Raw genomic sequence first — 20056 nt, 5'->3', positions numbered from 1 at the left:
TTTTAGTCATGTGTTGCCTCTCTAGGTAATTGGTGCAATCACAACCAGTTATACAATTAGGCTAAATAGATGTGGTAATGTGTTTATAATTTTGATGACAGCTGTAAAAACCTTTACTGAACTATGTGTGAGAACATTGCACGCATACGCAGTAGAGAGACTTGAAATTCATGGCCATTATGAAAATCATGTCTTGCAAAATAAAAACCTATGAGTCCACAGCAAAAAATATGTTCTTACAAGCTTTGTTTGAAAAAGAAATCAGAATATTTTAAGTTACAGAGCTCAAAATAAATTTTCAATCACAGATGGATTTGCTGGTTCAGGGATAAGTCGAAGTTGGCTGTAGGTATCCTTACCACAAGAACAACTTTCTGCTAGACCAAGACTTTATATACCACCCTGCAAACTTGGTTTCACTGCTGAGAACAGGTGCAAATCAACTAACATGGTTATAGCCTTCATATTAGCACAGCCGTTATGACGCAGTAGCAGCTGTATGGCATCTCAGCCCTTTTAGCATTTTTAGCACTTGTTCTTGGCTCAAAAAGACTTTTTAATTTTTTGTAAAGGGCCAGATTCTGCTGCCAAATGTGTTTGTGATTTCCCCTGATGGAGCCGAAGTTTATCTGTTGGTGTAAAGATAATCCCACTATTGTCTCCAGCTCTTTTGCTCATTACCAACCCAGTGTTGAGAGCACTGGCAGAAGAAATCAGGTTTACTATCTGCAACAGACTTGTTGCTAAGGAGCGGCCCAAGAATTTTCTCTTGAGAGCACATAGGAGGACTTTCAATTATATTGTTATTTTGAAGTAAAAGGTATTTGACCTCTGTAGAAAAGTTGAGTTTTTTAACCCCAAAGTCCAAGACATGAGCAATACTTCAGCAAAATACTCAAATTTTTAAGCAATATATATTTTTTTTAAATGAATATGAATTCATCAGAATATCTCCTGGAAAAAGCCCAGTGAATTTGCAACCCCTCTATTAATCACTGTCCAGGACACAGCCTGAACAGCTCTCAGAAGCCTTGAACATCACTTTGTGTAGTTATGCCCCTGGTTTGGAATGGTTCTAGGAATGATCAAGTAGTACAGGTTTCAACACTGGCTACTTTTCACTAAATGCTCATCACGAGAAGCAGAAGTTAGAGAAATATGTTAAAGCAACTGCCAGAGATCCATTAGGAAAAATGCAGAAGACCTCACTCTGGACTCCAGCTGGCCTGTTTTTGTAGGGACAAATTAAATGACTGCAGGAGAACACGTGCCTCTTTCCAGTCATTTCTTACCCCCACACTTTTCTTTGTGCTGGCCAAGGTATGAATTGCTGATTTCCCACAATTCAGGAAACAGCAAGGCAGGCAACCCCTTTCTTCCTGCTCTTTTGCTTGGGAAACAGGAGAGAAAAGGGGCACTGGGACAGGGTCACAACCCCATGCAAAGCCCTTGAGCTCTCCAGCAGTTTTCCATTTGCTCCAAGTGAATTTTTCAGCTTCACTTTTTTTTTTTGTTTCTGAGTATGTCTGATTTCACCAGGGCACAGACTGAGGGCTGGATGAGTTTGCAAGTCAACATGCGTGGTGTCCACTTGTAATGCCCCACCTTGAACGCACAAATTCTCCTCAAAATGACACTACATCACACTGAAGAACAGCTTTGCCACAAGGCTGGCTCCAAATGGAGTGAAACCAAACTTGGTTCTGTGGCAGTGACTGACACTGGGCCCCGTTCCCAGCTCCCCAGGTGCAGACAAGAAGAGCAGAGATAATAACTGCATGCTGTCTTATTCGACCTGGAATGAGCTTTACCCTGAGAACCTGTTTTTTTCTTTCAATAGGAATAAACAAATTAGAAGGCAGTAAGGAATATGTTTTTAGGAAATGTTCAAAGACTGGGTCTGATAATTGCTCTTCCCACATGAGGTATATTGATAGGCTTCTACTGTGCAGTGTCCTCTCTCAACAGTCCCACAAGGACAGAACTGCAGTGAAATAAGACAACTTCTTCATGGCAGGCCTTGTCTCTCTTGTCTCCATGCCCTCACAGTTTGTTGACTGCTCTCCCTGACCACCCACCTCTCACTCTCTGTTTGATTATTCTCTGTTCCCGAGTCATGATTTTTCCAGGGGAGATTCGCTGCAATGAGCTGTACGATGGTACGTGCTGTTGACATAGGGTAGCCTGGTGATCCTGCGAGTAACCAGCTGGACTCAGGAGGGCTTTAAGTCCCCCCAGGAGATGTGCTGATATACCTTGGCCATGTAGTATTTGAACACATACTCAAGTTAGTCTTGGTATGCCATCATGGTGGTCTGAAACAGTAATTTCCAACTGATAACCAAAGTTGCTGGTTGCCCAAGGTCATGCCTTCAAATGTCATGTCAGCACACACCAATGAATCCTTAGCAACTGGAATTAAGCCCTTTAGGCACCAGGTCCTGGATTTTAATGCCACTTTCATCAGGCTAAGAATGGCTTCCTCTGCTGCTAAATGACATGGCTCTACCATGGGCACAGAAGAGGCCCTGAATGCATCTTCTCCACCAGGCAGCAGTTGTTGGACACACCAGTAATGCATGGGGAGTGCCAACAAACATGATGTAGTCTGGATGCTGCTGGACTGAGATAGGAGCTTGCCCAGATGGATGCCACTCTAGAAGGAGAGTGCCTACCATGGGCAGTTGTAACCGCAACACTATTCCTTCCAAGTACCTATGTCCAAACTTACTTCCCTAAACCATTTCTATCCCCTTTCTTGCACCTCATAACATACACTTTGTTTCAGGGTATTGCACAGCCAAGGAGGAACTTGCTATCTGGTCTGTCTTGTGATGAACTTTGCGAACTAGAGTTTGTGGACCTGCCTCAAATGTTTGGCTGCAACTGGGCACCCTTGTTAAATTAAGTCAAGTCTCCTGTTTGGGACAGTTCATCAGGCCTGGGATGTGCTGAGCCACGAGCCTATATTCTCCTCTGGGCTTTTACCTTGAGCTCACCCTGAAATAAACAATATCTGGAGGAGATTTGACTCACGCAAACTTTGGAAAATTTAAATCTATTGACTCTTTCCTGACTGTAAAGTTAGTCTGGGGAAAGAGCATCTTGTATTTCAAACAGAAAATCCTCCTCTCCTCTGTGGTAGAAGACACATTAAAAATAAAGAATTGGGTCTTGGCAGTTCAAATGCGCCTACTGTTTTCTTGTGACTCTGGCAATTGCTTTCCAAGGAAACCTTTGCAATACAAGAGAATACAAACTAATTTACCATTTCAGAATTGCATAAGACTAGCTGTTTTACTGAAACAAACCAGTGTTTATTAACAGAGCTCAACTGCTATGCACTATATCAAGACTAGTAAATATGAGGTATGATACCAGTGATTACCTGAATGTATGCGGGTGCTTAGCACAAGTGCTGAGTGACTGATGGAAAACTTGATTTGCTAAGCAAATGGCTTGAAAAAATCAAACAACTGAGTGGTTTACTAGGCAATCTGTCATTTTAATTACCTTTTATTACATTTCCAGTCATTTATTTAATGCCTTGGGTTTTTTTTTTTGCTTTTCAGCACTTCCAGAATAATAGTTTTATTGGTTAAATTTTGGGGTATTACTAATGATTACCGAGAACATCCAATCAGTCTCACAGCTACATGATCACATGGAGTCTGTAATTCCAACCCAGCCAGGTTGCGGGGCTGGGATCTTCACTTATAGGGGATCAGTGTCATTTAGTGGCAGTGTCTAAGGGATGAAGGTCTATCTTACCTTTTTTTTAAGACTTCAGTATGCATTAGGAAATATGTACTGCCAAAATTAAGGGCCCAACAAAATTTTTAGGACTATTTCTTAGCCCTGCATACATTCATGCAGAAATGCAAGTGAAAATTGTGACCTTGTAATGAGAATGCCTTTTGCAGATTTGACTACAGCTGTGGAGTAATTTTACTCTGAAAAGATCATCAAGAAACTGCCACATCCCTGCTGAAATAAACTTCTTGTCACTAAACCAACTAATGCTGACTTTCACAGCCTACCCAAAGCCAGGTTTGGTTTTATGTCCTGAAATACATCCCAAATAACAACCCTCCTCTCTTTTCTTACAAAGGTTGCCAGTTTTCTTTTATAGCTTTGTACTCAAGATGTGGTTGTAAATTTGAATTCCAAGCCATTTGCTCCAACCGTCTTTTTAACATTAACAAAAGAGTAGCAAGGAGAGAAACAAAATAAAATAAACAAACAGAACAAGCAATGCAAAGTAAAAGGACTCTAATGAAAGCAGTAACTTACTGTAGCTACTTTCACTATCGCTGGCATTAGAAGAAACATGTTCTGCAAGAACAGTACAGCAAATTAAAGAACATAACCAAGCACCACAGAGCCATAGAAACTTAAAAGAACTGCCACAGTCATGCAAAGGTTGTTGTGCAGAAGGGAAATAAAAGCTATGCAGTGACATCACCTGAAAAATCTTAGATAATGTACAGAGGTAAAATGAAAGCTTTCTCTCTTGTGGCATTTCAGAAAGTGACTATACGTCACTAGTGATATGTGCCATGGCAAAGCCATGTCTTCTCTTGATAAGAGAGTTAATGACATGTCAGATAACTTGTTTTCAAGCAGTGTAGTCCACATGCATCTCACTGAACATCTTGACTAATTTAATGAAACCTGAGTGTCTGCTCTTATTATTCTGCGCTGTGAGGTGCATAATTAATACATTGGAACTATTCTTGCTAAACTTCTAACCTGTATCCGTATTTAAGCGCTGTGCACTGTCCCAAAAGGTTAACAAATTAGCATGAGAATGATTTTGTTATCAAATATTGTAACTGCATCTATTTTAATGGGTCCAAAAAAAGAAGACAAAGCTGATGACAAAACTAACAGCTCTAAACTAAAAGAGGGCAGATTTAGATTAGATATTAGGAAGGAATTCTTCCCCATGAGGGTGGTGAAACACTGGAACAGGTTGCCCAGAGAAGCTGTGGCTGCCCCCTCCCTGGCAGTGTTCAAGGCCAGGTTGGATGGAGCTCTGAGCAACCTGGTCTGGTGGAAGATGTTCCTGCTCATGGCAGGGGGGGTGGAACTAGGTGATCTTCAAGATCTCTTCCAATCCTTACCTTTCTATGATTCTATGATTCTATGATTCTAAGAAAAAAATGGAAGAAATATTTTTTGAGGCATTATCTAGCCTCAGGATTTGAGCTACACTATGCAAACCTTTACCAGACCACTGGACAGATGAATAAGTGTAGAAGATCTATCACGATGGCTCACACTTGTGGTCTGACACGTATGGTGTCCTGTTTCTATTATCATATTATTTAAAGGAAGGTGCAATCTATATCATGCGAAGTGGCTGTTCCCAAACTGTAGTCAGCAGACTGTTTATAGTTAGTCAGACCATGCTATATGGCCTCCAGGAGGTCTGCAGAACCATATTAAACAGTGGTTTTAACAGTTTTTCAGGTTGAAATACTGATTACTTTGCACCTGAAACACCATTTGACAGTTGAAACTTTTCAGCTGGTCTAGGACACTTAGAAGCCAGTGGTATAATGGCTATACAGCGGGGAGCCATGCTGGGTTAATGAGAAGGGGACACAGTGGTTACATGGACAATGGGTACAAATAAGTCACCTCCTGACAAACACCAGGAGCCAAAATTGGTCTAATATTTGTCATTACACCAGTGGACAGATTAGGCTGTGTGTGACCCACAACATCCACCTGCAATTGCTCTGAACATTCCCAATGAGAGAGGGAACTCATAAAATCCAAGAATCCCCTGGGATGAACCCAGAGGAGACCATGCATGGATGTCACGAAGGATGACTATGAGAACAGTGCCAAGACCACCCCTTCTCTGCAAGGTGCTGCATTACCCCCAGATACCAGTCTAATGGCTTGGGGTTCAGAGAGTGGGACTGATGGGGTTACTGGAGCAGCAGAAATGAGAGGTGATGATACCTCATAAAAATAATAATGGAAAACTTTGATCTTGGGCTTAGTAAGAAGCTTAGAAAAATTAAACTTACATTTTGAAGAAAACAGTATATTGACTTTTGGACATTTCATAGCAAGTCAGCAAGGGTTGTCTCGAATATGCTGTACAGGACCCTGAATAATTTTATTAAAAAAGAACAAATACCCTTCATAGTAAGAACTGTCATTAAAAAGCACGTCTGAGTTGAATATTAGTGAAATTTGGATGGCTGGAATGTCTAGAGGTGTGTCAGTAATTGAAAGCTAGGTGAAATGTTAATAGGGACACTAGAGCCTATGTAATACCTCTGTGCTATTTTTCCCTTAGCAATTTGCAGAATTCAGTTATCTCCTTTCAAACGGTTGGATCTTATGGAGATTTGTCTTTGTAAGGACACAGATATTTGGGAGGGTTATCAGATCAGAAGTATTCTCTTTAGCAGGGAAGGATCTGCATTAGTTGTTAATGAGCTGCTATGGCACTTAAAGTAGCAGAATGGTTAAAATTCAGGTGGCGGTGACATTTGCTGTCTATCACTGACAAAACTAGTCTTGCAGAACTATTCTTCTTTGTACAAGAGATGAAGCTTTCATCTTTAAATTGCAAGCTACTGTATGGCTTAAAGTTAAACCATTAAAATGTCCCTCAAACAAATCAGTCAGAAACAGAATAATCTCTAAAATTGTGTGCATGGATGTGCATTCCTGCAATTAAAAAGCACGTACAAAACAGTAGGCGATGCAGCGTTAACATTCACACACATTTTGCTCCAATTACTTGGTGCTTAAGAAAAAGAACTGAGAAGGAAGCAGCCAAACACATGCAAGTGGCATTTTGTTTAAATTATTTAGCTCTGGATACAGAACATAATGGAGCTATTTATACAGAAATTAGCTGCAAATATTTCACTCTATACAATTTTTTCTGGTCTAACTTTCAAGGAAGCAAAATTGTTTCAGAACAATTATCTGACAGGTTACACATTCTGCAATGCCAAGTCTTGAGACAGGATTGCTGCATCAGAAAAAGAAATTGATTAAGGTTGCATGACAGAGAATAGGTTGCTAATGGTGAAATGGGTCCAAAATTAGCTTTGGAGAAGGCATGGTCTTCTCTAGCCTGCAAGTGACTTCTTCCATTAATAACAAACACTAATCTAAAATCCAGCAAAGTAGCAAACACTCCCATGCAAAAAGCTGAAAATGCAGAAGCAACAGCGTAAAACAATTTTCTATAGATCTCTTCAGGATGTGATCAAGTTAAAATGCTTAGCTTTCCCTTGAGATGGAGAGGGAGGGATTGTTGCTGAAAGGAACAGCCTAGGCAGCAAAACGAGTTCTAGGTATGCTACTCTACAGAACTGCCATGATGGGAACAATAACATACTGTCAGAAACAAAAGGTGTTATTACGAAAGAAGTGAAAGTGTCTGCTTGATACACTGTATGTTATTTAATATCGTCATGCAGAACAAAACGATTGAAACATTTTTAATGCATTCACAGCTGGGTAACAAATAAAACTCTATCTTGTGCATGCTAGGAGTGGAGGGTCCTCAGAGAAGGAACAGAAGCCAAAACAAAACAAAACAAAAAAAGATTTACAGTGACCATTCCTGGGAACTTACTCAGAGTCTTTGTTCCATAACCGTCGTCACCTAATCCGGGGATGTCCTGCACGGAAGTCCCCAGAGAGAGCAATGAGAAAGGAAGAACAGCCGCAGAAGAGGAAGGAAGAAGTCAGTGGAGTTGAAATGGATACTACCATGACTGACCATGGTGATTGAGCAATCTGGATCCCTGCTTTTTCTTTCTGAAACACCGTTAAACCCATATTCTATGGGAATGCAGCCAATGAAAGACACAGTGACCGTGATACATGGCTCTTGGAGCCGTGAGGAAGAAGGAACAACCCAGTAAATAAAGTCCAAGAAATGATCCTCACCAGATAAATTTAGGAGAGAATTATTAGGAAAGAAAGAGAGTATTTGGGCTTGGAACCAGCATATATTTTTAATAATTCTGGTTTTCTAGACAATTTAAGCAAGCAGTAAATGTCTGGGGAGGTACACATTCCAAGATCTGATTTACTTCTTTAGGCTGTTAGCGCGGTTGCTTCACTTAGTTGGTAAAATTTCAGTGAAGCTGCCCATGGCAATCAATTTGGAGAATGTCAAAGGCAAAATAGGGATTAGAGCAGACCGTTTAGAAGGTGGCAATTTAGTATTGTCAAAGAAATTGCATCTGCATTATTTTGAGCCAGTTCTGATCTGGGAATATTTAATCAGGGACAAGTTTGGATTTATGACAGGTACCACAACAGCTTTAAGGAGCCACATTTGCTCTTCCAAAAGTTAAGGTCACTGTTTCACTCTTCTGAAAACGATGTTTCCAGGGAAGGCAGGACCAGCTGGATCCAAACTGCAGTCACACATTGGTCACAGTAGTAATACCTCTCCTGCCTGCCTACAACAGAAATTTGCCTAGACGTGTGGGATACTGGTATCATGCGTCATCCATTTTTTGTGCTGCTGCATGTGACATCATCTCCAAGAGGTTACTTACGTTCTGGATCACTTGTTTCCTGCTCACTCTGCTCCTTGCTCTTGTAGAATGGGAATTTTCGTGAAAAGATGAAGTTCTTTTTACGCTTGTCATTGAATGACTGTGAAGGAGAAAAGGCATGGGGCAAAAACAGGGACGTCTAATTGTTGTCACACTCATGCTGACAAAACAACTAGTTTGTAAAAGTGGAGAGAACTGTAGTGACTCAAGTCAGTCCAAACCAAGCAGCTGTAAAGAATCAGAGGTGGTTGCGGTGAGGTCTGCAGGTTGAAGGCAAAGCCCCTGGAGATTGGATCAATTTGATTACAGAGGTCTCAAATCACACCCTTCAGCTCCTTATTTGGGAACTATCGTGTTTGGCTTGTTCAGATAAAGGGCTATAGATGGCTCAGCATGCTCTGAGATCAAGCCACTCATCTTTAATCATAGTAGACTGTGCACAGAATTAATTAACTGGCTGGAAGAGAATAGGCTGCAAAGAGGAAAGCGAAAGCCTTTGATTTACTTGTAGTAGGTATATGAATTCAGCCCTATGCCAATTAAAATAATTTTTTTTTTCTGGTAACTGCTGTTGGATTCATAGTGTTTTATATGGCCTCTTAATCAACAACTTCTTCAGTGTGTTTTAATGCTTTTTTTCATGATTTAAAAAAAATACTTTATTTTATTCGTGTGTACTAGCTCATTAGGTTCCTCTGGATATGCTTTTAGTTTTATGTGATTTAGAGGTGGAATTCTGCTGACAAGCAGTATTTCCTTGCAAGTTGAACAACATTTATTGCTTTAATTCTTCAAATGGGGAATTAATGTGGAAGAAATTGTTTTTTTCATGTGATATGACCTTTGACTTTATACACAGTCACAAGAGCTCATAGCACTGTACTATGTAAAAGCAGGCTACAGCTATTTGGGACATCTATTACAGATACTAAATAAGGAAATAGAGTCCCTATACAGTCAATTGAGAGAAGCTGGTATTTCCAGATGACTTCTATGCGGAGCTACAGATAGTGCTTCTCTGAAGTGGTCTGTGTTGTTCACCATACAATGTCCTACACTGTTTCCTTTACTGAACATATGCAATGCCCAGACACAGGACTTTGCAAGCGATCACCTCCAAGAGAGCAGAGACCTGCTCAATTCATTTAAAGGACCAATTTCATGTGTTTGTCATTGCTCGAATGAAATATAACCAGTAATGAGCTCCAATTCAGAACACAATTAATTTTATTAAATTTTGGAAGCACAGCATAAAATGTGGTTTAGAATATGTATTTCTGAAAGATGTGAAGTTAGGTACTGAAAATCTCTATTAAAATAGTTGTATAGTTGTGTCACCAAAGTTTCATGCCACTTTTACATTTCAAGCATATTTAAAGTTCAGTAACTGAAAAAAAAAAGGAAAAAAAATGCACATGTAGAATAAATGATCCATGAATATCTCTCAGAGTGTGTAAACATTCAATGTGAAATTAGTGTGGAGGTCATGCACAAATAATCCAGACGGCATGCAATTTCAAAACAAAGCAAATATGAAAGAAAGCCAGAGGAAAAAATATGCACATGAAGAATTAAAGTAATCTGTGGATGAAAAGAGGACTGACATGCACATTTCATCACTTTAATGACCTAAAGGATATAATTAAACTAAAATGTGTTTTCTGTGATCATTTATTTTATTTTTTCAAAGAAAGGAATGTAGCATGTTAACATCTCCCATTGTGAAAATGTTGTTTGTCACGATTCATCTGAATTTGACATAGTAATACTATAAGCATTACACTTTAAAAGGGGAAAAAAATATATACACACAATAGCACCTAAAAAAACCGAAGGGGTTTTAAAGTGACTATCACTTCAATATGAAATGCCATTTCACTTTGGAATTAAAGAGAATGTTATCAAATTGATAAATAAATATACTGTGTTTTACAGAGATTATATGATAAATAACAATTATAAGTATTCTTTTTTAATTTTTTCCTGAAGAATCTAGAGCAAAAACTTCAGAAAGTCCATTTTTACCAGAAAAGCATGTATTCTGTTCAAGCTTATGCATGATCTGACAGTATATTCCAAATTAGACAGATGCACTATAGTGGTATGTAAACTTTTTCTCCTTTTGCAGTTTCAGGTATTGGATTGCCTTTTTAATAAGATGCTGTTCCACTTCAATTTGGACAATCAACATCTGGCAATTCATGGCAGGTAACTTTTGTGTCCAGCTGTGTCACTGCATTTACACCAGTGAAAAACCTTGTTCCTAAAATAAAGCTGACTCTTAGTTTATTAATATCCATAAGCAAATATGTTTATGCAAGTGCTAATATTTCTATAGATTAATCAATGTGTATATTCATGTTAATGACCATATATACTATCACAATGTAGTCACAGGGATTATCTTTAATATAACAAAAAAATGTAAAATATCATAAAAGGCTAAACGTGGTCTGATCCTGCAAACTTAGAGAAATAATGAGTCCTTGGTATTAACTGAATGGGCTTACCAAGTATTTATTTTCTTGTACATTACGTGTGTGTTGCTTCACAAGTAACCAAAGATGAGCCTTGATTTTGGTTTTGTATTCATTATGGGTCTGATTAAAATCAGGTTGCTGGTCTCCACGTTAAGGATATGAAATCCTGCAGACACTCAGCAAAATGATTCTTACAGGTACCATGATATGTATCTCTAATGTATAGAGATGGGGGGGGGGGTGGCAAAGAGAGAAGAGGGAAACTTATACAGAATAAAACCATGTTTTTATTGGACACATTGTGTTAATTCCAGATTTTGTTTTGTTGGTGGAGGAGCAGAGACCAACACTGAATACCTGTTTCCTTTTTTAAGAAAGGATCGTTCATGTGAGGAATGGTGGTAGGGTTAAACTGCAAAATTCAGATGCATGTTTTTGAGAGATTTTATTTCTATACAGTGGAAACTTTGAGACTTGTGAAATATTCCGAGGCCAGTTTTCACAGGGACTCCCTGTCCTGCTGGAGAGGTGTGAAATAGGCGCAGGATAAATGAGAGAGGTATTTGCCTACATCTCTCAGCCCAATGCAAAACTTGCATGCAACTGGAATTGAAATTGTGATATCAAGCTTAGGCTTTATGCAGGCAGAGTTTCTGAAAGTCAGTGGAAAAGTGCCTGAAAAAGGATTCCTGTATAAGTAGCAATTTCTTTGCCATGAATATGGTAAACTCCTGTAATGGCAAATAACTCGGGCATTTCAGTCGCAGCGCAAAACCTGTACAATAGATTACTTTTATACCTCACTGCCATCAGTTCACACAGACTATCCCTAACCTAGGGACTGGCATTAGCAGGCAGTTTATATAGACAAGTGCCTAAGACTGAAAAGCAAATGAAATTTTCAAGTACTGTTTGACAACTGCACAGGGAGTTCATTCTTCACAACATTTGAGCTGTGATGAAAAGAAGAGACTTTTCTCAGAAAAAAGGGGAGAAAAGCATTCACTGATGCCCTGGCTTGAATTCTTGCTTGATACTACTTAGGCATAGACTGTGTGTTGGAGAAGACAGAAAAAAATTGTGATGTGCACTCTTGCTTGACCAAATATCCCCAGATGTCCCCAGTTATGTAAGTCTGGCTTACACATACCAACCTTCCCTGGTTGTGACAGACATTAAGACACTGTGTGTTTCTCGTTCATAAGAACTCCCTTTGGTACTTTTTTTGTGTCAACATAATTTTTGTATTCTGAATGCTTTCACCTAGGTGCAACAGCTGTACATACGCTATTCCACAGCTAATAGGAGACTGTTTTTTTTTTAAAGACATTTTCTTGTAACATTGAATAAACAATCCAATTTCAAAATTTGATATATAGCGGTAAACATCATCAAGAATAATGCATCAGTAGTTTGATAGTTGTACCATACTACAATAGGCAGCTCTATCATTGTTTACTTGGAGCTTCTTCCCAATCTTTTTCCACAATGCGGTTGATCCGGCCCATGTAGTTTAGTGCAGATGTGCTCTTGATAGAGGTTGCCCTCTGCAGAAGAGCCTAATATGTCAGGGAAAGATTTCTTTGGAGGCTCTAAAAGCTCTAAAAGCAATTGCATCTCCTAAAAGCCATTAACCTCCCAAATACCTTGGGAATACTTTATTCTGATCTAATGCTGTTTCATTCAACCAATGCTAATCCTCAGTCATGAGCTGAGAACCAGTGTTCAGGGATCACCTGAGAAAAAGCTCTTCCAGAGCGCTGACTGTGAAATTCTTTTATACAGGGCGTAGATGAATTTCATTTACCACCTATTTCAAGGCAGGTTTGAGGTAAGCTTTAGCCTAGTTTTTATGTTGTGTGATTTTCTGTATTGGTCTTGTTCTGAGATTGGTCTAGCAGTGTGTATGAGTTCATTCATTTTCGCTGCTTTTTATCTGCCAAGATTTTTTTGATTTGTCACCTGTAATACCTGTTTTTGGCCTAATTTAAATGGAAAGCCCTCACTTATACAGCATTCTACAAAAATCTAAAAAATTTTATTTTCTTTATTAAACATTATGTCCCTGCAATAGTTTTCTCTATATTTAATTCAGACTTTTTGTGTTAAGGACATTCTTTTACTCTGTTTGAACACTGACTTTAATAAAGGTTTGGGCACTCAAACACTATTCAATCTCTACCTGTTAAATCTCTCCCATCATACTGGTAAGTCACACTGATACCAGAAAGAAAAGTAACAGATACTCCGTGTCATTTCTCCTTTCAAACATATATATCACTTCTCTGCATTTACAGTGGGCCTTTTCACTTGGCAATTCGAAATGCATGATGCATATGAAGTCTCCAAAAAAACTTTTGAAGACAATGCTGTGCTGGTATATTTGCTTTAAGTGAAAAGCAACTTTGCGGTTTGCCTGGCAGCATGGTCTGGGGAACATGGGTCAAACCGCACTTTGGGACCTTGTGCCTCATTGTTCCATCTGCAATAGCAGGACCACAGCTGTGCTCTCTTTACAGGAACTTTGTGGGGGCTAGGTCAACACTATGAGCTGGTGGATGCTATCCCTGAGGCCATGGTAGTTTCTTTTATTAAGATAATGAAGTATGCTGAGGTTAAGTAACTTGACCAGGTCTAGAAAAAAGCCAGCGCTACTGATCCATTCTTGCTTTCCTGATGTAACCACAAACTTGCACGTGGACTGGGTTCACACACAGAGAAAGGTCGTAATGACATCTGTGCATACATGCAGAAGATGATAAACTAAGAAGTTGTTAGTGGTGCCTGCAAGCCTGGTTGTATAGTGACCACACAGCATATTCCTTAAGACATATATCATTCATTCTCAGTCTGACCATACAGGTTTATGCTGGCAAGCAACACTTGCCAACAACCTCTCCATGTCTTTTTATGAGATGTAGGGGGAAAGATGTCCCTATTCTGCTAAAAGTTCAACATTACATTTTCTTAGATACTGCAAGTAATAGAAAAAAAAATTTAAAAAGCACCTGGGCTACAGTCATTCCTTATTGGATTTTTGCACCATGATCTGATGAGTAAGAACAAAATTTGAGTGAGAAGCTCAGATGAAGATAACTCTGCTTGCTTAGTTTTCTCATGAAGCTACAGGAAGATTTGGATCTTGGAAATCCAAAATGAAAAAGTACAAGCCTAGTTAAATACTCCATTCTGCCTAGCTTCTACAGACAAGGGTAGTGTCATGTAATATTCATAAATATGAAATTTTACTGATTTTTTTTAACACTGACATAATTCCACTTGTCGTCCAGCAACTCAATTTTAATTTCTAATAAAACAACAACTCAATTTTAATTTCTAATAAAACAACAATTAAAAACAACACAAAGTACCAGGGAAACAGAAAGACTAATAAACTTTCAAGAAAGCACATAAAAGCAGCATTTCCAATTCCGCAAACATGTATTTAACTTCGTGCAAGGTACAAATCCCATTAAAAAGGAAATACTCATCTGTGACAATTTGCTTTGCATCATTGTTGGCAGGATTGAAACGCCAACATAAAAACCTTGTGTACGTGACAGCCAAGGTCATTTACGAGTATCTGAGGGTTGTACACAAAGAGGGTGGGAAAGATATTTTCAAGCAACAACGCTGAAATTAGTAGTGTGAAAATAAGAAAGGGCAAAGCTCCTTGACAGGGAAATCAATTTGAATGTAGAATAATCTGTCCCAAGGGAAAAGCCTACATCATTTTTCACATTTAAAACAAATCTGCTAATCTTAAGTACTGTGGGGAATAACACTGCAGTTCTGGGAGAGAAGGGGGTGAGGAAGGGAAAAGAGTTAAACAGCAAGCCTCTCCCGGCTGTAATGTTCGTGTTTCTGTGACGAGATTCTGACAGATCCAGCATTGCAGGGCTGTGCTGGGGTTCATCATGGGCTGTGACCTAGCTGGCCTCACTACAGTTGTATGGGCAGTGTGAAGGTCTTCCTCTCCTTTTTCAAGGCTGTCTCTGGAGTTAGAAAGTGTATTCAATGTTTGGCAATGTTGTCCCAAATATTCCTCTATCATTTTAGAATTTTTTTTCCAAAAAGTAACTTTCCCTGTTAGAGCTGATGTATGCCATCAGCTACTGATCCTGCGCTCTGGAACCTGTCTCAGCATCCTTTGTGCAAAGAAAAAGCTTCAGAGATCAACAGTAACACCGCTGTGCACCTGGCAAAGTTTGGGGGCTGTCTGATCACTGTCCCAGAACCACAGATTTTCTTACAGTGTACGCTGTAGGACCTTTATCATATCGCTCTTCTTTCCTCAGTTTTGATCAGATATTTTCTCATATATTTTTCTTAACTCTGATTCACAGATGGCTGTTGGTGCCACTTCAGCTTTGCAAATGAAATGGCGGGTTTTGGTCACTCCTATGTAATCTTTTGAATTAATCTTACTAATCATAGAATCACAGAATGGTTTGGGTTGGAAGACACCTTAAAGATCATTTCGTTCTGACCCCCCTGCCATGGGCAGGGACACCTTCAACTAGACCAGGTTGCTTAAAGCCCTATCCAACCTCTCCTTGACTAATAAATACATCTGGAGAAGGTGTTAGCTATCTGTGCCGTCAAAAAAACCCAACTTGCTCCTGTATCACTATTTTTTGTGGAATCATTTATTTGTGCAATCAAGTGCTCTGCACTGGACTTGTCAAGTGTAAGCTACTGCATAAAATGGAGCGTTGCATAAAAAGAATAAGTTGCATAAAGACCTTTATGACTCTAATTTTGTGAAATATTAGTGCAGAAAGATTTGCAATACCTACATGCTTTCAAGCTAGTCACTGAAAGATAATTGGAGCAGACATCTCTTGAACTGCCCTTTTGAGTTAAAGAAGAGCACTCACAGGTGACTGCTGTAGCAGGCTGAATTATGGCAAAGATCTGGCTCAGGAGACAGTGAGTCATACCAGGCTCATGGTTTTCATTTAAAATATTGATTTATTTAGGCCTCACAGCTAAAATTATAAAAAATATAGGCATGGGCAAACAAAACCAAAGTCAGTCTCTAAGAGACTGGTGTGAGGTTTGTGTAGGAGGTAAAGTTCTGACATGTTCCAGTAATGCACCTCACACTAGCAGTCTCACACAGAGGATATCAAATGAGATGGACTTTGGCTTTGACCCAGGTTGGCAGTTCCTCTGTCCCTATAACCTCCCAAACATGGCCTGTGAGTTACTAAGTCAATCGTAACTGAATGCTTAGATTTGAGGGGGCCAGAAATAAAGATGTGAAATATAGAGACTGTATCATCGTGATGGGTATTAACGCTTCACTCCACTGTTCTGGAGCTTTGTGTGAAATCTTACTAGCAGAAAACTGTTCTGATTCATTGACAATATCTATTGCCAATATTACACATTTTTCTTTTCAACCACTTTATTTAGAAGAAAAGCCAAGTAACTATGGCATTATCTTTATATACATGCAAATTTCCTACCATTTAATTCAGGGCATTAGACAACAAGCTATAAAAATAGCATGCACATGAAGTTAAACTCAGCACAGATTTCTGCTGGAACAGCTTAGAAGAAAAGCAATTAACTCTCAGCTGTAAACTTTGGTGTTCTACATGTGCTAGCAAATTTTCACTGTGTTATATTGAATCTGTGACCAAGTTAAACATTGCACTACATATCTTTATTTCAGTAACTTTTTTAAGCATTTCTTTTACCTAAGCAGGGATGGCACACACTTCTTGTGGGACAGAAAACACTGATACTATGGTCCCTAACATTATGGTCACCTAAGAAAAAATATTATCTTATAAATAAACTCCACACAGTTATGAGGCTGAAGAAACTAGAAAATCTATTAAATACATGTATTTTAATTGCTCATTAACTGAAAAAATGACTCCATCGGTATTTTCTTTGACTGACAAGCTGCCAATAGGCAGAAATATTTTTCTGCATCTGGATCAAGTTCAGCTCCAAAGTCTTTATTTCGCATGTTTGCTACTCTGTTCTGTTGTGATATTTAGAATTTGTACTTCTCAATAAAATGCAAAATGGCTTCTCCTTCTACTTTAATATTTTTTACTTTTTTTAATTTGAAAGAAAAGCAACTACTGGATTTTTAAATGAAAGCTACAAGACCATATTTCTTCATGTCAGCTGAGTAAAAGCCTCAAATTTAACTTGAAAATATTTTTCACAATTTCTAGAAGTGTTTCACTGTTTTAAAATAAAGGTTCCTTAAGGCATGCCAGTTCCCTGCTAAAGTCAACACGGCTACCATGGCATAAATTATAACTCAATACTCATTTCTTTTCTTTTACATTTGACAGTGACCTGGGCCCAACAGGCATTATTATTAAATTATTGCACGTCTTTGTGGAGCGCCTCAAGATATCCTGGAGCAACAAGACACTGTACAGTCAAATTTTTGTGACTGTATGCTGTTTCATCAACTGAATTTCATTGGATTATTTCAGCACTTGAGTGAACTAGATGCTGATGACAGCAGTATTTCTAATGTACCTTGCAGAAACGCTGAGTGAAATGCATTCAGCCCAAGGGGAATGGTCAGGGCAGCCCAATAATATTGGCTCAAGTCAAAACAGATGTGCAGCCAGCGTCCACTGCCTGGCACCAGATCCAGCTGTCTTGAAACGCGAAGACAGGACTGTGGAGGATGTGAAAATCAGGATGGTGAAACCCTAGCACAGGTTGCCCGGAGAGGGGGTCGATGCCCCATCTGAGGCAACATTCAAGGTCAGATTGGATGGGGCTCTGAGCAACCTGATGTAGTTGAAGATGTCCCTGCTTATTGCAGGGGGTTGGACTAGGTGACCTTTAAAGGTCCTTTCCTATCCAAACTATGCTATGGTTCTATGATTCTATGCTAAAATGTATGACAACAAGGGCAGCTGGACAGATGAGACACAGTTCTTCCTATGGTATGGGGAGAAGACATCTCCTCCAAGATACAGGCTGCACTGTCAGGAATGATGCTGTAGTCTGATTCTTCAGTGACACCAAACGCTACCCTCATTTCTGAGGTTTTGCAGCTGTTTTTAGAACTTAAAGCCAACAGAGAGAAAACAAGAAGCAAGGCAGCAACAAAGCCAGATGGAGAAGAGCGATTTATTCCTCCTGCCTGTGCTGGGCAATTTCACACCAAGGCTCTGGAGAGTATCTTCAGACCTAGTAATGCTCTGTGCCAATAAAACATCCTTGTGCAGAAAAAATCTCTGCTCAACAATTTGCTTTTAATAATCTCCACCAGCTTTTTTTGACTTTTTTACAAAAACCTATCTATAGTTGGTGAGGAATTCATGCAATATGATTTTACATTGCTTTTTTATTCTTGTTATTAATTTCCATTTTATCACAGAGAAGCATTCTTGAATGATTGCTAAAGAGTAACAACTAAATTCCAGTACTGCAGAAACAATGCTTTGTAGAACATTTTATGTCAATTAGCAATGGAGATGTAAAACCAGAAATTTTATGGCATGAATGATTTCCAAAGCTTATTTTAAGTTGCACACATGAAAAAATGTTCCTATTCTCTGGTTATAGCAAAGTAAATTTCAATCATTCTGAGACGAGGGAGTGTACAGTAAAATACTGATTCATAACTCTTGCAAATAAATGACATGTAGAATGATTTTCTATAAAAAGCTTAGTTCTGAGTAGAAGGGGATTTTCTCGTCTGAAATTTTTCCACCTGTAGGTGTGCAAGCAAAGACGTTTGGGATCCTGCACTATCTCCACAGCAACAGCATGATTCGTACTAACACCTCAGGAGCTATACGCTGGGCTGAACAGAGGGCTTACCCCTATGTATTTCTAGATAGCTTTGTCTACCCTACCCTACCCTACCCTAACCAAGTATTTATATTTTGCACTTGGCAAAGTGGTAATGGAAGAGTATATCCAGAATACCTGTTACAAGTGCCTAGTTTATTCACTGCAACTACTAGGGCAAAAATTAGTCCAAAAGAAACGAGAAACCTACATTAGGCTTTTACACTGCACTGTTTGAATAAGGCCCTGTGATTCTTTAAGCTTAGGTTATCGTGTCTGATAAAGACAAAGCAGATAAGGACTGCAAATCCTTGTCACGCCTTAGCCTTGTGAAGCACAGAAGGGCTATAACCCTGTCTCACTGTGTCTTGAAACGGCTGCTATTTTTTCAGAAGGTGCACTCAATTAAAGCTCGCAGAAATGAGATCCACTGCATCTAGCTTTAAACATTTACTCTGTAGGTGCCTGGGGCAGAGGTAGTCACCCCAGGTTCCCTTTACGGTCAGTGATTCATCCCATCTCTTTTAGACAACAGTGGCAGGTTGGTGCTCTTGACCATGAAGAAAGGAGGAGCTGTTCACTTTGGGATATTCTAGGTGGCGAAATATTAATTTAGGAAACAACAATTCAATATTAAAAAAAATCAGCTAATGTTTCACAACATTTACAGAATTGTTCCACCATCTTGTGTAAATAATATTTCTGCAGGAAGCCGTATTTCAGGCTTTCTAATTGTGCATGTAAAATATTTTTGTGATAGGTAAAAGCCAAGCTAGAATATAACGACTCTTCTCTGCATGGGCTTCTTAGACAATTTCCAGAAGCTTATAAATAAATGCCTAATGGAAGCATATTTTAGCTAGGAATTATTATTAATTATTTTTAATATCAGTGGGTGTCCAATAATTGTCTGGCACTGACAATAGAACATTTTTGTTTTGGGCAAATTGCAATGTGTTTGATGGAGTGTTATTGGAGAGTCATTTTGTTTATACAGCCGAGGCCACACTGTGAACCATTCTGGATGTTAAATGTTACTAAGAACACTAAAATGTTGTTAGGAGTCAGATCAGATCAGAGTGGAAATACTTTTATTTTTTTTTTAGGTCTTGCCTAAACCAAAGTCTCTAAGCTGGGGGACTGAATTAATATTTTAGCTTTTTACTCTAGTTCATGTCTTCTATTTTTAATGCGACTAAACTTTTATAACAGTCCTAAGCAAAAAACACATTC

The 20056-nt window shown here is 39.0% G+C and overlaps 1 protein-coding gene across 27 annotated transcripts in view; it reads right to left on the bottom strand.

Annotated features, from left to right (window-relative positions):
* DLG2 (discs large MAGUK scaffold protein 2) overlaps positions 1–20056 on the bottom strand; it is a 1094951-nt gene that overhangs the window by 19399 nt on the left and 1055496 nt on the right. For 17 of the 27 annotated variants that reach the window (XM_075416649.1, XM_075416588.1, XM_075416611.1 and 14 more), the window contains 2 exons: positions 8556–8655; positions 4294–4335 (listed from right to left, as the gene is read on the bottom strand). In XM_075416649.1, coding sequence (XP_075272764.1) covers positions 4294–4335; positions 8556–8655 — 142 coding nt within the window. Of the gene's footprint in view, positions 1–4293; positions 4336–7618; positions 7665–8555; positions 8656–20056 lie in introns of all 27 variants that reach the window. The other 10 variants (XM_075416619.1, XM_075416656.1, XM_075416770.1 and 7 more) reach the window with 2 other exon arrangements.

Source organism: Opisthocomus hoazin, chromosome 1 (genome assembly GCF_030867145.1).
Source record: "Opisthocomus hoazin isolate bOpiHoa1 chromosome 1, bOpiHoa1.hap1, whole genome shotgun sequence".
NCBI lineage: Eukaryota > Metazoa > Chordata > Aves > Opisthocomiformes > Opisthocomidae > Opisthocomus > Opisthocomus hoazin.
The sequence above is the reverse complement of the archived record's forward strand: the minus strand, read 5'-3'. Positions and strand labels throughout refer to the sequence as shown.